The sequence below is a fragment of the Mus caroli genome, unplaced genomic scaffold (assembly GCF_978045245.1).
Source record: "Mus caroli unplaced genomic scaffold, Mus_caroli_1 scaffold_8, whole genome shotgun sequence".
NCBI lineage: Eukaryota > Metazoa > Chordata > Mammalia > Rodentia > Muridae > Mus > Mus caroli.
In genome coordinates, this window is record NW_028227263.1 from 4597261 (window position 1) to 4612500 (window position 15240).

Genomic DNA, 15240 nt, shown 5'->3' on the forward strand with positions numbered 1-15240 from the left:
ATGGTCCATCCTTTCATCTCAGCTCCAAACTTTGTCCCTGTAACCCCTTCCATGGGTGTTTTGTTCCCAATTCTAAGAAGGGGCAAAGTGTCCACACTTTGGTCTTTGTTCTTCTTGAGTTTCATGCGTTTAACAAATTGTCTCTTATATCTTGGGTATTCTAAGTTTCTGGGCTAATATCCACTTATCAGTGAGTACATACTTTGTGAGTTCTTTTGTGATTGGGTTACTTCACTCAGGATTTCTGTAACAGTAATCTATGAAGTTGAAACATCTCTGCCCCCAAGTCAATTCAAAAAGGACACTTTTTTTCCCCTCCTGGAAGCAGTCTTGCCATTGTGGAGCTATGAAGATCCAAACACCTTCAGTAGGGTCACTGTCGTAGTATCTGTTAATTCTGGGTATAAGTAGCACCCCAACATAAATCAGCTGGACAGTTGGGTCAGCAGAAAGCTGCTCACATTATAATCCTAAGAGCCTAAGAATATGATACCTGTATGGTAAAAGAACGTTGACTGTATTGTTAGGTCAGTGTCTTATGATGGGCAGATAACCAGATCATCCATGCATATGCAAGCAAATTATTTTGAGAAGTCAGGGACAGATAGATTAGAAGATGTTATACTACTGGCTGTGAAATGCTATTCACTCACTGGGGACTTTCACATGGCAAGGGGACAAGGCTCTCATTAAATCCACAGCTAACATAGTTCATCAATATCTTATTCTTTTCTGTTTCATTTTATGATAGAACTCCATATGCTTGGCATTTTTTTAAAAGATTTATTTATTTATTAAATGTAAGTACACTGTAGCTGTCTTCAGACACTCCAGAAGACAGAGTCAGATCTCGTTATGGATGGTTGTGAGCCACCATGTGGTTGCTGGGATTTGAACTCCGGACCTTCGGAAGAGCAGTCGGGTGCTCTTACCCACTGAGCCATCTCACCAGCCCGCTTGGCATTTTTTTTAACAGTCATTTTGTAAGGGATAACGATGGGCATCAATGACAGCAGTTTCTAGGTCTCATGAACGAGGAATGACACAGAGTTTAAATTCGCGTGGGATACTGCCAAAGCCAATTGTAACAGGGCTGAGGTCGATATCCTTAGGGTCAACCAGAGACTTCAGATTAAAATGCTGCAGAATAGCAGACAAAAGCAGAAACAGTTCCATGCGGGCCAGGCCTTCTCCAACACACACTCGCTTTCCTGGAAGAGACAACAGTGCTGATGAGGTGCTGAGGGAGCAGAGCAGAGCTAACACTCATAACATTGAGGGCTTGGATGTGTGGGAGGAGGCTTCAGGCACACCACCTAAACCAGGATTCTCCATCCTTGCCCTTAGTCCCAGAACCCCAATGCCCATATGTCAGAGTGCATGAATGTCAGTGACACTGACTCGAATCAGCAACTGATCCCACTCGTTGAGAGCTCCACTGCATAAACAAGTAGTAGTTTAGGAAAATGGACCCAAACTGTATCGTCCATAACTCCAGGAGGCTGGGGCAAGTGAAGCCTATGCAAAACATGGACTGTTAAAATTATCGAACTGGCTGTGGGATCTCCCTTTACAGGAACCCGAGGTGAGGCCCTGCGATGGGACCATCTGGGAAGTTTGGATGCTTCCTAAGAAGAGCCCAGGTAGCTAATGAATAGAGTTTAGTAATTTTTGTTGAAACGTATGAAGAATTAGGTAATACAGTTCTGAGAGCTTTTTACGGAGTCTGGTTAGAGTAGAAGTAGTTTAACAATTAATTAGAAAACCATGTCCATTCTGTGATAATCCACCCAGAACTCTGATTTCCTGGGCTCCTTGTGAAATATGTCGATTGACTTCTCTGAACAGGGACGAATGTACTTGGGTTGTATATTACAGGGGCATAATGGAGTTGAGATGGTAGTCCTCATCTAGGACGGGGGAAGAGCACATGGGAAGGAAGTTTAGGGCTGAACAAGACAGTTTCCCAGGGAAGAGATAACTCCTGAACTCTGCTTACCTGCAGAAAATGCCTTGAAATAGTCACTGTACTTGAACTTCCCATTTTCATTCAGAAAATGCTCAGGTTTAAATGTCTCTGGATCTGGAAACTCATAGTTGTCAAATAAAAGGGAGTCCAGAGTTGGAATTACAACTGTACCCTGGAAGAAGTAGAAGTTCTATTAGTCAAGTTAACCAAACATAGGCTTTCTTTCATCTGGTGGAAGACCCTAGTGAAGAGGGCTGTTGGAATTTTACATATGGACGCTAGCATATTTTAAATTTGCAGTGTTGTTTATTTAAGGACTATGTAGAAAAAGAGACAGGGATCAGATCAGGTCTAAATGAAAAGGAAGGCCCGATATCTTTCATAGGATGGGTCCCAGGCTCGGTTGTGCTGCCATGGGATCTCAGTTTTAGAGTGGTTCACAAGTCCTCTGGACCAGTTGAGGTGATATTTTCCATTTCTTTGATTTCTTTGGTCATGAGGTTATTGGAGTGACTATGGGTGAAGCATTCTGTGGGGCAGAAATGAATGCTGGCTTGATTCCCACATCCAACTATACATGCTGGTCAAAGGTGCTCTCGAGTCTCCTGAAGGGCAACCTAGGTGATAAGCTAACAGGACAATGCCCATGGAGTACTTTCCAACTCATGCCTGACCTTGGGGATGACGTATCCTTGGAACACTGTGTCTCGGGTTGCTTCATGGGGCAGGTTGGAAGGGACAAGGTTGATGAATCTCTGAATCTCATGCACTACAGCATCCATGTAGGGCATATTCATCCTGTCTCTGACTGCAGGGGCCCGGCTTGGCCCAATAACCCTGTCAATTTCTTCATGAAGTTTCTCTGCCAAGATAGGAATAAAGTCAATCTCAAGGGTTAAATCTAGAATTGATGTGAATGTACCATCTACCCATATCATTTCCATCTGCCTGCTCACCTATTTACCCCTGTAACCCACCCACTTTTCCATACACTTACATATTCATTTACCCACCAGTATAACACCGTCCACATTCTTACCTACTCATTCTCCCTCTCATCCATCTATCCAACGACCCTGCAGTAGCTCCATTCACCTACATATCTGTCTAATTCTCCTTCCGTGTGTCTGCCAAGCCACCCAGTAGATGTTTATGGAGCACTTAACCCTGAGTTATATTATACGTTTATAATCCCTGAGTACTTTGAATTGCTAGATCATTTCCTTTTAAGTGCCAGTGAAAGCTAAGACCTGTGAGCTTATTCACAGTTGACAGGAAGTTTGGGCATCTATTGTCATAGTTTGTGATAGTTTTTCCAATCAGCAGTAGAGATAAAAGGGTCTTGGGAATGTCTTCTTAGAGGGAAACCTTTGCATTCTTTACTCTAGGACAGTTTACTGTTGTTAAAATTAGGAAGAGGGTGACAGACTAGTCCATAGTTAATGAAATTTAAAAGTCCCCATGATCATGACACAGGCAATAGCAACCTTTGTCAAGTTCCTTGGTCTTTCTGTGTTTGGGATTTACTATGGAACTTTATAATATGTGGAGTAAAAAAATGCAAGTTGCAATAAGTTGTGTATGGTATGGTATATTACTAAAGCATGCATAAAATAAAATATTAGTTATGCATTGATATTTAGTTAACACTAAATGTCCATGTCACACAGGCATGCTACATAGTGGACCTGAAGCACCACTGTATCTGGGGAGTGAGGCAGGGGAGTGTGAGTTAGTGGGGCCCTAGCTAGCCGTATAATGCTTCATTTTTTAAATAGCTCCAAAGCAAACATCACAAAATGTCAATAGATGTCCAATTTGGTAATCAATGTATAGATGGCTGTCACATTTACTTACTCCTTGACTATATTAGAAATCCATTATGTTACTAATTTAAAACATTTTAAAATTTATGTTTCCCTAGCACAGTAATAAAAGTTCTAGCTACTGTAATTTGTATCTTTCCCTCCTTGGACTTTAGTTATATTCCATTTTTTTTCTGTGTGGTGTGGAAAGTCAAAGGCATTGCTGACAGGAAGGCCAGAGCTCAGATCTTATACCTGGACCAGACAGACACACAATAATGTTCTTGGGAAACATTGCTTTCTATGCAGTAGCTGCCCAGATCTATGCCCAGCTCAGAGAATGGCAGGGTTTCAGGCCTTAGAGCACCTTCCCCTTAGTTTGTCAGCCTCCTCATTTTCTTTACTAAAGGTGAGCCCCAATGACTTACATGTAGGGATCCTCACACTTCCTCTATCAGGTAAATGTATGTATGACCCTCTGCATACTGGGTTAAGACCCCGTGCCTGCTTTAGGGACAGAATTCTTCCTGCCCAGATTTTGCTTCCTAAGCCGTGAAGAGGAAGTGAAATGGATTTAGGACAGCCTGAATTGCTTTTCTTTCAGTGTCCACTTCAGAGCTTCCTGGGGTAAGATGCTCTGGGATGACTCCAACCTGACTGGTATCCCTGTCTCAGCCTATAAATCTAGGAAATGCTTCTCAGGGGAAATTGGAACATTGTTTTCTTCATCAGAAATTATTTACAGAGCAGATCACAGACTCATTCCCCTTTGCATTTCAGCAAATGTAGGGGACTAGCCAGTCTTCAGGATACTAGGTCCTGGCACATACAAGGTATTGTGCTTTTAAAGAAGTTCATTTAGTGACCGGGCCACACAGAATGACAACTGAGGCCTGAATTGCACAGGGCAACCCTGACAGGTCTCAGATATGGTGTATGGGAGTTTGGCTTCTCATTAATGTACCTTCAATTTCTGGGTATTTCATGAGAATCAGGAGCCCATATCTCAGAGTTGTGCTGGTGGTCTCTGTTCCTGCAAAGAACAGGTCGGCCAAAGTCACAGAAATATTTTCCATTGTGTACATGGGTTCTTGGCTGTGTTTTTCCTGTGAAGTTGGAGACAGATAGGGATCTGGTAAGAAGGTGATGCCTATTGCTCTTTATCAGGGAGGGACCAGTTTTTGTCAGACTCCTTGTGTTATCAGGAAACAGCTCTTTCTGCCCCACGACAAGGGAAACCGATGCTTCCGGGAAATAGGCAAAGCGTAGGAAAGAGTTTCTTAACCAGGCCACAGGGACTTGCCTTGGTCAGTGGTGCCAGGATTATCTAATAGGGGTCAGTGCCAGGATTATCTGTAGGGATCAAGCTCAGCCTCTTTTCAGGCTCAAGACCGTGCTTATTGGACCAGGGGCAGGAGGAGGCTGAGTTGATTGCAATTGCTCAAATGGAAATTATCTAGAGGAAATCGGAGTAGGACTTTACATGTTTTCAAGCCATTACAGCAAGAAAGCTGAGAGGCTGCAGGAAAATGAAGGTGGGGGAAACCTAGAACTATGGAAGGTAAGCAAAACTGATTAATAAATACCACAAGTTTTCTCAGATAAGACTGGATTTCTCAAAGGGTTGCAGTTCATCTTGGCCTGGAGGGTGCTGAACAGAGGGCCTCTGCCATCCAAATGAGACCAGAGAAGAGAATGGTGGTCATACTGAAGCCAAGAGTGCTTGTGAAAAACCATGGCCATCAAGATGCAACTGTGGTGCTCAGCGTCAGCACCAGAGATTGGGTCATAACGTCAGACCTGGATGATGCACCCCTGCCCATCCCAGCCCATCTTGCTCTCTACCTTCTCCATCTCTATGAGGAGACAGTCAGTCACATCCCGGGCGCAGTTGATGTCCAGTGACTTAAGGTGCTCCTTGGCTTTTTCAAGTGTGTACTGTCTTATTTCAGACACATTTTTCATGATTTTTCTGTGGCTTCCAGGTAGGTATTGTAGATAATCCGAAAAGTAATTGTAAGCCTAAGGAGAACAAAACTATGTAACTGATAGGAGCCTCCAAACAATGAATTTATGGTTGTCTTTATCATACTGTTTAAAATTTTGGGTCCCATGGTGTCTTTTGAGAGTGCTGTTCTCCAAGTCGTGTGGGTAGGAATGTGTACACATTCAAGTATACACGGATCCTGGAGTGAGAAGCCAACCTAGACAAATGCCCTCCTGTATGTTCCTGTAGTTTGACTTTCTAGGTCGGTCCCTCTCATGCAATCTGAATTTTTCTTCCCTTTCTAATGGAAACAGTGCAACTGAAGGTTTATGGAAAAGGAGGAGCAGGGTCACCTGGATCCAGGGAGTACTCAGCAGGTAGAAGTTTTCATTGAACAAACTCATGAGCTCCAGACACTTCTTGTCATTGTAATCGAAGCGTTTGTTGAAGAGGATATCCGCAATGACATTGCAGGGTGCACAGCCAATCAGAAAGGTGGGGTCAAAAGGCTGGCCTGGAAAACAATGTGAGCACCTTACCATGGTCTGTCTTCCCTAGCCATCCCAGTCTTCTATGAGCTCTCACTGAGGACACAGTGAATGTGTGAGCCTCCAAGTGTCTTTACTTTTTAATGCTACTTATGGAACATGCCTGACAGCCACTTTTGCTCTCCTGGAAAGAGCTGGGACTCAAATTGAGAAGGCAGTACCAGGGGACCAACTTGATCTCTTCCTTCCCCAGGGTTCCTTTAGCTGCAACTGTCTTCAGGTTGTTCAATGGCCTTGGGACCCTACCCACAGCCCTTCCCGACTGCTGAGATACTAACCTTTGGTCTTTTTGAGCTCCTCCACCAGGAAGTGTGCCTCTCTTTGGATGCGGGCCTCATTACCCTGTTTCCCCATTCCCCAGTCACGGAGGATACTTAGGGAAAACCTCCGCACGTCCTTCCATGTGGGTCCATTATTGAAAATAATCCCTAAGAAAAAGGGACCAACAGAAGTTACTATAAATACCCAACTCTTGAAGAAGTAGGGGGAAATGGTCTTGGGTTTAGTGTGCTTTATGTTGTGTGCTTGGCCCTTTAAAGGATCTCCAGTTGCTAGTCAACTGGTCCTTTAAGAGAACTGTTTGACACCATGACCTTCAGTGTCTGGTTGCCTCTTGGACTTCTGGGAAGAGGAGAGCATATAACATGCCAGCAGAGGCTAAGAGAAGGGGATTAGGGGCCAGGTGGCAGAAGAGTATGATCAGAGATGAGGGTTAGTGAAGACAGTTGGTGCAGAAAGAAAGAAGATCCAGTAGGGGCCAAAGAAAAGAAGATGGTGCAGCTGAGCCAGGAGATTGAGCAGAGTGAAAAACAGGAGACGGTTGCGGGAGAAGCTGAGCCGAGCCAGGGAAGATATCATTAGGGGACAGTTGAAAGGGAACTGGGCAGGCAGAGTGAGAAGAGAAGACAGTTGATTGCAGCTGAGCCAGGAGAAGCTGAGAAGAACAGATAGGCTAGAATAGTTATAGTTTGGAAATGCTAGAATTGGGAAATCTGGGAGAAGGAACTGTTTTATGCAGACTTTTGGGGAACAGAGGGAGGACTGGTTGGGAGAAACCTTTGAAATGGCTGGGCTGGGAACTGGGAGGAGGGCTGGCTGGGAGTTAAGAGAACTGGTTGCTGTTTGTAGGAAAAGGAGACATTAAAAGAAACATTAATGAAGAACCTGAGAAGTATGGATAAAGGCTGCACTTGGGTACTGGGTGCGATGTACAGGTGTAGAGGAGGCGCAAGGAAAGGGACCGGCAGGCTGTGTTTCACAGTGTTTCTTCCGAGCACCTGTTTTCTTTGGTTTCATGCTTTGTTCTGAACTTTTACCAAGCTAAATAAACTGCAGGCAGCCACTCTTAAAAATGGACTCTCCTCTTTATGCCTCCTGATAGAATTCTAAGCAGCATATCTGAGCTCATGGATTTTAACCTTCACAACATAAGCCCTTCAACTCAAGGCCTTATGGTTTCAAATCAACATCCTTTACTAAAATCTAAAGGCCAGAAGACTTCCAAGTTTGGAGACATTAAGATAGAAAGACAGTGCTATTTCCTCTCAATTAAATGTTAGGGTGTATGTTCCCTTCAAAGAAAATGTATTGTTTTACTCCCAGAACATGGCCTGGTGACCCCCATAAAGACACTGGGAATCAGCAACTCTGAAAAGAATTTTTCTTTCCTTTTTTCTCTAGCTCAGCTAATTCTGTGGGCATTTTTTCATTCCTCAAAACTGAATCTAGGTCCTCCTGATTGATGGCTTGCTAGTTGTTTCTTGGAGCTCTTGGATCCCCTTGGAATCAGTTCAAGGTATCCAGGGACAGCCCCACCCAGTCCTACCCAGCTCTTGCCTAGCAAAGCCCTCTGGTCCCTCTACACTCCAGGAGTACTTCTTTTTCTTTATCCTCTTCCCACCACTTCTCGTACGTTCCTACCATCATTTCTTCAGTAAATAATGTTTTGGTATTTACTGTGTCTAAGGCACCTACCTACTAGGCTCTGAGCATTCTGAGACAAACTAAAATGAGTTATAACCACATAGGGTGCAGAGCTTGCTTGCATCTTGTACTCTCATAATCTTTTCCATGTTAACAGTCTAATCACATGTGAGATGTCTAGTGGAACATGCAGCAGCACGTGTGGGAGTTCTCAGGGAACATATGCGTACTATGGTCTAAAGAACTTTCTAGAACAAGAGATGGCCAGCCTGAGAAGGGGAAGGGATGTATGTGACATGAGCTAAGTGTCGTGGGTCAGTTTTATCCTTAATATTAAAGGAGTGACCCAGTGACTGAGAGTGGCAGAGCTGGCAGCCAACCTCTGCGGCAAGGCAAGGCGGCCTTTCACTAGGCTGATTATCCAGGTCAGGACCACACTTTCTCAGCATTTACTCAAAGATTCGTGCACTTATCTTGGTACATTGCCACACACCCGTGCTTAATGTTATGTTATTAGAACAACCATTCACATGAAGAACACTGGAGACTGAAAGTCATTCTTACCCAAGGCCCACCTGAGTTTATAGAGCCCGCTGTTGTGTGGGATGCATGACAATAGGACTTTGGAGCCCCCAGGCAGGGGCAGCAAATGCCTTTTGAATCTAGCCTGTGGAAAGACAGACCCTAATTGCACTGGCCTATATCCTGAGCTGGGTTAGAGGTTTGTGCCCTTCCCAACAGGTCCTTGTCACCTTGCTTGGTCCCTTTTCAATCAGAGGACAAGAACTGAGATAGTCACTTCTGTTTTTTTCCTCCTGAGATAGTACAGAAACCCACAGTATTAATAAGGGGACATCAAATGCCTGAGGTAAAATCGTTTTGGAAACAGTCTGGGAAACCAAGCTAGACACTGAGGGAAAGACATAAAGCCGGCCATGCTTTGACCTAAAATCTCACACAAAAGGAAAAAGCTTCATAGAAACCCATCACCAGTGCTGACTCGGTGGAATCAGGGCACCTTATCTCCATCGGCTTTGGGATACTTGGAGTGAAAGTAAGTGGAAGTAAGAAGGTACGGTTAAGATGAAGGCTGGGGAGGCAGGTGGCACCAGTGAGCTGGGAGTAGCTCTGGCTCTGGGTGCCCACACTCAGCAGAAGGTGGAGCTGTGAAAACAGAAAAACTAGCCTGCATTCCCATCTGCAGGGGAGAACATCTCTCTCTCTCTCTCTCTCTCTCTCTCTCTCTCTCTCTCTCTCTCTCTCTCTCTCTGTCTCTCTCCAGTTACAATAGAGGAAAGCAAACACCTAAGGCCTGGCCCATCCCTGCAAACAGAGTGCCAGACAGGGGTAAGCGAGTGAAAGGACTTGGGTGCATGCAACCAGCTACAGCTCAGAGACAGACAAGGCTGAGTGGAAAGAGTCCCAAGAAGCATAGACAAGCACAGGAGCCTGAGGAGCAATCCTTTGGGGAAGACTTCCTGGGTTCAGAAACAACCCATCAGCCATTCTCTATTGCCACACCACCTCCAGTAGGATCTGTATGACAAGTTCCACAGACTGACCTCAAAAGGGGGAGGCCTCCTGGAACTGGTTGTGAACTCTTTGCCCGAGAGGGGAAAATATTGAGCTGTACTTCTCATGGCATGTTTTGTTTTCTCTTATTCCTTTTCTTATCTACATGTTCCTGGTAGCCTAGGCCAAGATCTTAAGCAAGAATAATGAGTAAGAAACCATCCCTAGAGAAGGGGTCATGACCTTATCCCTGGGGAAACCAATGCTTTACTTTTTAAATCATTTACAAAACTATTTTGATAGATACAAGTTTTCCCAACAATAAAATTTCATATGGCTACACGTGTGTCACCAGAGGTGGGTTTTGGTATATGGTAAAGAAAGCCATAATTAGAAAGAATTAAAATAGTTTAAATTTACACTTTGAAGATTTATAAAAAAATCAGGCACTAGATGTTAAGTAATAATTGACCATGGGGCTGGAAAGTTAGTTCAGTGGTTAAGAGCACTGACCACTAAAGATTTATTAACCTGCTCTTGGAAATATGCCACTAGCCTTGAATGACAGCCCCCAATTGAATACACCCTTTTAGGATTGTTATATTTTGATGGTTTATAATGATGTTACCTGTTCTGTTTGTGATTCACTGAATACATAGTTTCAGAGTTGTAATGCTTGGATGATTTTTGTGCTTTACTGTGCCAAATGATTTTTGTTGGTATTTGTGATTGTCTCACTGGATATAGTTTCTAAGAGATGTAATGTTTGGTTTTTTTAATGTATAAAATCCCCTGCTTGAGAGCTGCAAAATACACTCAGATTCAAACTGCCTCTGTGTTTGTTTCTGTTTGTCACTGCCGAATCCTTACCCACCTAGCTTCAAGGACCCTCATTCCAGAGACCCCCATACGCAGCTGGGGTGGTCTGTGACACTCTTTAAGTCGATCAGGGCTATGGTGAGGATGGAGGTCTGGAAGTGTCATGGGTTCACAGTGCCTGCTCCATACAAGCCACAAAGCAGCTTCCATGCAGGTACAAGACATCATCTGAGCCTTTGCCTTGTTGTTTATTCTGTTACTGCCACTAAGATTTGTAGGATCAAATGGTACTCGAAGTAGTCTGTTAATTTGCCCCCTCCAACAGCTCAAGAAGCCAACTTACCCTTGTTCTTGTACTCCTGGAACACAGGAATGTCCCCTCGGCCAGAGAATTCGTTCTTGTGGTTCAGTAGCACCTCCTTGACAGCCTTGTAGCCATGCAGGACCACGATGCGCCTGTGACCCAGGTGCAGTGTGAACACTGGCCCGAAGCGCTTTGCCAACTACAGGGACCAATGCACAGAAGATAGACAGGACTTAGCCTGCTTTAGACAGACCACATCTCCTCTTATTGTTCCTGTTCTTCACAGAGAGTTACAGGGACTTGGGGAAAGGGCATTTTGTCTCGTCTGATATGGGGATACTCTTTCCACCTCAAGCTTCTGGGTTTGTGGGGGACCTTCCTTCTATCTAGACACACTTCTCTTCTCTGTGCCTTTTTAATCAGTGCCAACACTCACCATGTTCTTGTTTGCCTCTAAAGTTAAGGCTCTACCTTACCTAGCAGTACAAGCTAACTTGGAGCCAATGCTCTTGAAGCCCGTAGCTACCCTGCCACATGCAAAGACAATCCTTAACAGACACCAAGCATCAATTCCATGCCAGGACTGGTTAGTCCATGCAATGTCACAGCATTAGCAAAAGGCAGATGCTGTTAATCTGGTGAGTCACAGCTGGCTCAGCATTTTCCTTTTCAGTCTGTTCTTGGACACAGGTTGATACCAGCCAGGATACACCTGTTGTATCAGTTGGCACAGGATGTTACCAACGACATCAGTATCTCATAATCACTTCAAATGCACAGGGCCTCTGAGCCTGCATGGGACTACTCACGGTGAGTGTTCATGCCCAAGATGGACTGAACTGTTAATTCAGTATCTTGGTAATCTGTCATTGGATAACAGCTGACAATGAGTTTAATATATACACATTATATCTAATCTCTAACTCGTTTTCTTAATACAGCAATGTTTCCCTTACCTTGGTGAAAGACTTGGGAATATCCTTCAAATCCAGCTGAAAAATGTTTCCAAAGAAAGGAATTGGGAAAGGTCCTGGGGGCAGGTTCCAACTTCTATAGATCTGTTTCCAGATGGATACGAGGAGGAGGGTGGCGATCCAGACCAGCAAGGCAACGGTGATGCCAAGAACCGCCATGGTGCCGATGGGGCTACACTCTAAATTTGTAGGAATTTCCTGAGGAGAAACAAGGATTTTATAACGTGTCATTGAGAAGGAGGGTGGCTCATCAGCCAATAACCACTCATCTCTCTTGGCCTAAAGTACTGGTTTATTATTAGCTGCAGTTGGCTATCATTTCAAAGGCTGACCCTTGGAGCCATTGCCTCTTAGAAGTTGCATCTACTGATCTGACAAGGATGAGGCTGGGCCCTGCCAATACTCTGTGGTTGCTGGCATCTGTCAGGGTGCTGGTGAGTACATGCAGGAATACCTCACCAACTCATAGGTCAGTCCTGGGGGTGGGAGAATGTCCTCCCCATGGCACTGGTCAGCACAGAGGGCATGCATTCAGATCATGTTTGCATGTGTTTGTTTGCTGGGGAAAGGCTTTTTTTTTTTTTTTTTTTTTTTTTTTTTCAAGACAGTATTAACCATTTACTGCTCATTCCAGGCCAAAGACAGCACTAGGCTGCAGACACCTAACTTCTGATCTGGCACCACAGCCCTAATGGCCCACCTGGGAATTGAGGGCAGAACAGGAAATCTCACTTCTGGATCCCATTTCCCGTTGTCAAATCAACCAGAAAATTCCATGGAGGCAAAAAAGTAGAGGTAAATAAAGCTAAACCACTTTGAGATATTCTGAGTGTATGTGTAAGCTAATATTTGCAGTGCCAAGGACCAAACCCAGGGCCTTGCACATGCTAGGCAAGAACACCTGAAAGGTACTGCCTGTCCTTCGACAGCCCCACTTATTTGTAAAAAAGTAAGTGGAAAATGTTTTTCAAAACAGTATGTCAAATACAGAAGAAAAAAAGATCAGGATTTTTTTTTTTTTTAAATTGGATTTGTTCCATGTGCTTGTTCGTCCAGGAGTGCAGGTCTGGTCCTCACTCCTCTGCATTATACAATGCCAATACACGTGAGACTACTGATTATTTCTTTTGTACAGCCCCATATTCACTTTTCTGTTATGGTTCTAGATATATTGTGTGTTTTAAAAATGAATGAATCTTTTTTTTGTCACCTTGTCTTCAGACTGATAATACAGAAAAGATATGAGATGAAGCCTTATAATTTTATATTTTTGTGGAACTATGCATCTTTGGATGCATTAGAGAACATGACAGTGGATCTAAGTAACAGATTTTTGAGTTACTTATGGCTCATGATTCTTTCATCTATATAAAATGATGCTGTACACCATACACCTGAATGTTCTCTGAATAAACCAGTGGTTGTACAGACTACTCTATCCTTCAAACCTCCGTTGTGGTTTTGCACTCTGCTCATTAGTTAAGCCTCCTCGACTACCAGGGACAGTTGTCATTTTAGTTATTTTACTCTCACACAGCACATCACAACCAACGTTTCCTTCTCCTCCACTCCTCTCGCCCCCAGATCACTCCTGTTGCCCTTTGGAGAAGAGTAGAGCTCCCAGGAATACGCATAAAGACTAGGCACCAAACCCCATATAAAGGCCAGGCGAAGCAACCCAATAGGAGGAAAAAGGTCCCGAGAGCAGGCAAAAGAGTCAGGGACACCCCCACTTCCACTGTAGGAGTCCCACAAAAACACCAAGCTAACATCCATGACATACACAGGGGATCTAGGGGAGACCCACGCAGGCTCTGGGATTGCTGCTTAAGTCTCCGAGAGTCCCCGTGAGCCCTGTTAGTTGATTCTGTGGGCCATGCTGTGAGATTTCTACCTGAGACCTGTCAGAATGTCTAAGATCAATAACACAAGTGACAACTCATGCTGGTGAGAACGAGGAGCAAGGATAACATTTCTTTATTGCTGGTCGAAGTGCAAACTTCCATAGCTACTTTGGAAATCAATATAGTTTGTTTTTAGAAAAACTGGGATTCCATCTACCTCAAGGTACAATTATACCACTTTTGGGCATATACCCAAAGTATGCCTCATCTTACTGCAGAAACCCTGTTCAACTATGTTCAGAGTGGCTTTGTTCATAGTAGCCTGAAACTGGAAACAACCTAGATGTCCCTCAACCAAACAATGGATAAAGAAAATGTGATACATTTGCACAGTGGAGTATTACTCATCTACTAAAAAAAATGACATAATGAAATTCACAGGCAAATGGGTGGAACTAGAAAAGATCATCCTGAGTGAGGTAACCCAGACCAGAATGACAGACATGATCAGTGCCTAGCCCAGTCATCATCACAGAGGCTTCCATATGGCAGCTGATGGGAGCAGACACAGAGATCCATAGGCAAAAATTGGGAGGAATGAGAACCCAAAGTTGGAGGCCTCAGTCACGTCCCTCCTCTTAGAGTTTGGGGAACCCTGTGGAAGAGAGGGAAGAAGAATTATAGGAGCCAGAGGGGTTGAAGACAGGCATCGTATTTAGCTGGGATTTCAGGACCAATTGTTCCTGAGATGGGACCTAATGGTGTGACTTGAAGACGAATGGGTCACTGTGTCCTTGGGTCCTCCTGATTATCCTGTGCTTTCTGGGTGGAATAGCCCTGTTCCAAGGTTATAATGTAGGCTGTCCTCACTATTAGCACATGCTTGCCTGTCTTGAGCCCAAATTGGTCCATGTGGTATTGTTGGAGCAGTGCTCTCTGCTCAGGCTGAGTCAATCTTGGGATCTGATGGACTGAGTGGGAACGTGAGGGTGTTGGAGGTACAGCAAGCCCCTGGAACTGGTGAGTGAGAATGCCTGAATCTGCACAGTTGACCTGAACACAAACACATTGAGAGTCAGAGTGTCACCAAATGCAGCCATAGTCTGCAGCCAAGTTGAGTAACTCAGAGATTTTCTGTCTATAATGTTGTTGAATGCCCAGACAATCTCAAGTAATAAATATAGATATTCATGTCTTTTGAAAATAATGCTATTTATTTGTATTTGATTTTTTGAAGCAATGATCTCTATTTTATTTGTATTTTACTTAATTGTTTGGACTTTGTAGTTTGGGTCAGGTGATGAGTTGGACAGGGTGACTGTGCCTAGTGCCACAGAAGTGGCTGTTTCTTCATGATTTTTATTACATTTGTAGTGCCAAGTGTGCAAAGAGGAAATGATGATGTCGAAAGATGTTTCCTCTGTACCTAGTTAACTAACAGTATTAACTCAGCATTAACTGCACTAACAGTACTAATTGAGAGCTGAGATGATGACTTTTTTTGGATTAACACAATTCTTCAATTTTTGTTCTTTTTTTGTTTTGTTTTATTTCT

The 15240-nt window shown here is 43.9% G+C and overlaps 1 protein-coding gene across 1 annotated transcript; it reads right to left on the reverse strand.

The window, feature by feature from the left end:
- Positions 1 to 769: 769 nt before the first annotated feature.
- On the reverse strand, positions 770 to 12043 carry Cyp2e1 (cytochrome P450 family 2 subfamily E member 1). The gene is made up of 9 exons (XM_021166003.2): positions 11824 to 12043; positions 10907 to 11066; positions 6588 to 6737; positions 6115 to 6275; positions 5620 to 5796; positions 4739 to 4880; positions 2644 to 2831; positions 2000 to 2141; positions 770 to 1211 (listed from the first exon to the last, which is right to left on the reverse strand). Exons 1-9 carry the CDS (start codon positions 11998 to 12000, stop codon positions 1027 to 1029), a joined length of 1482 nt encoding a protein of 493 aa, XP_021021662.1. The 5' UTR covers positions 12001 to 12043; the 3' UTR covers positions 770 to 1026.
- Positions 12044 to 15240: the final 3197 nt, after the last annotated feature.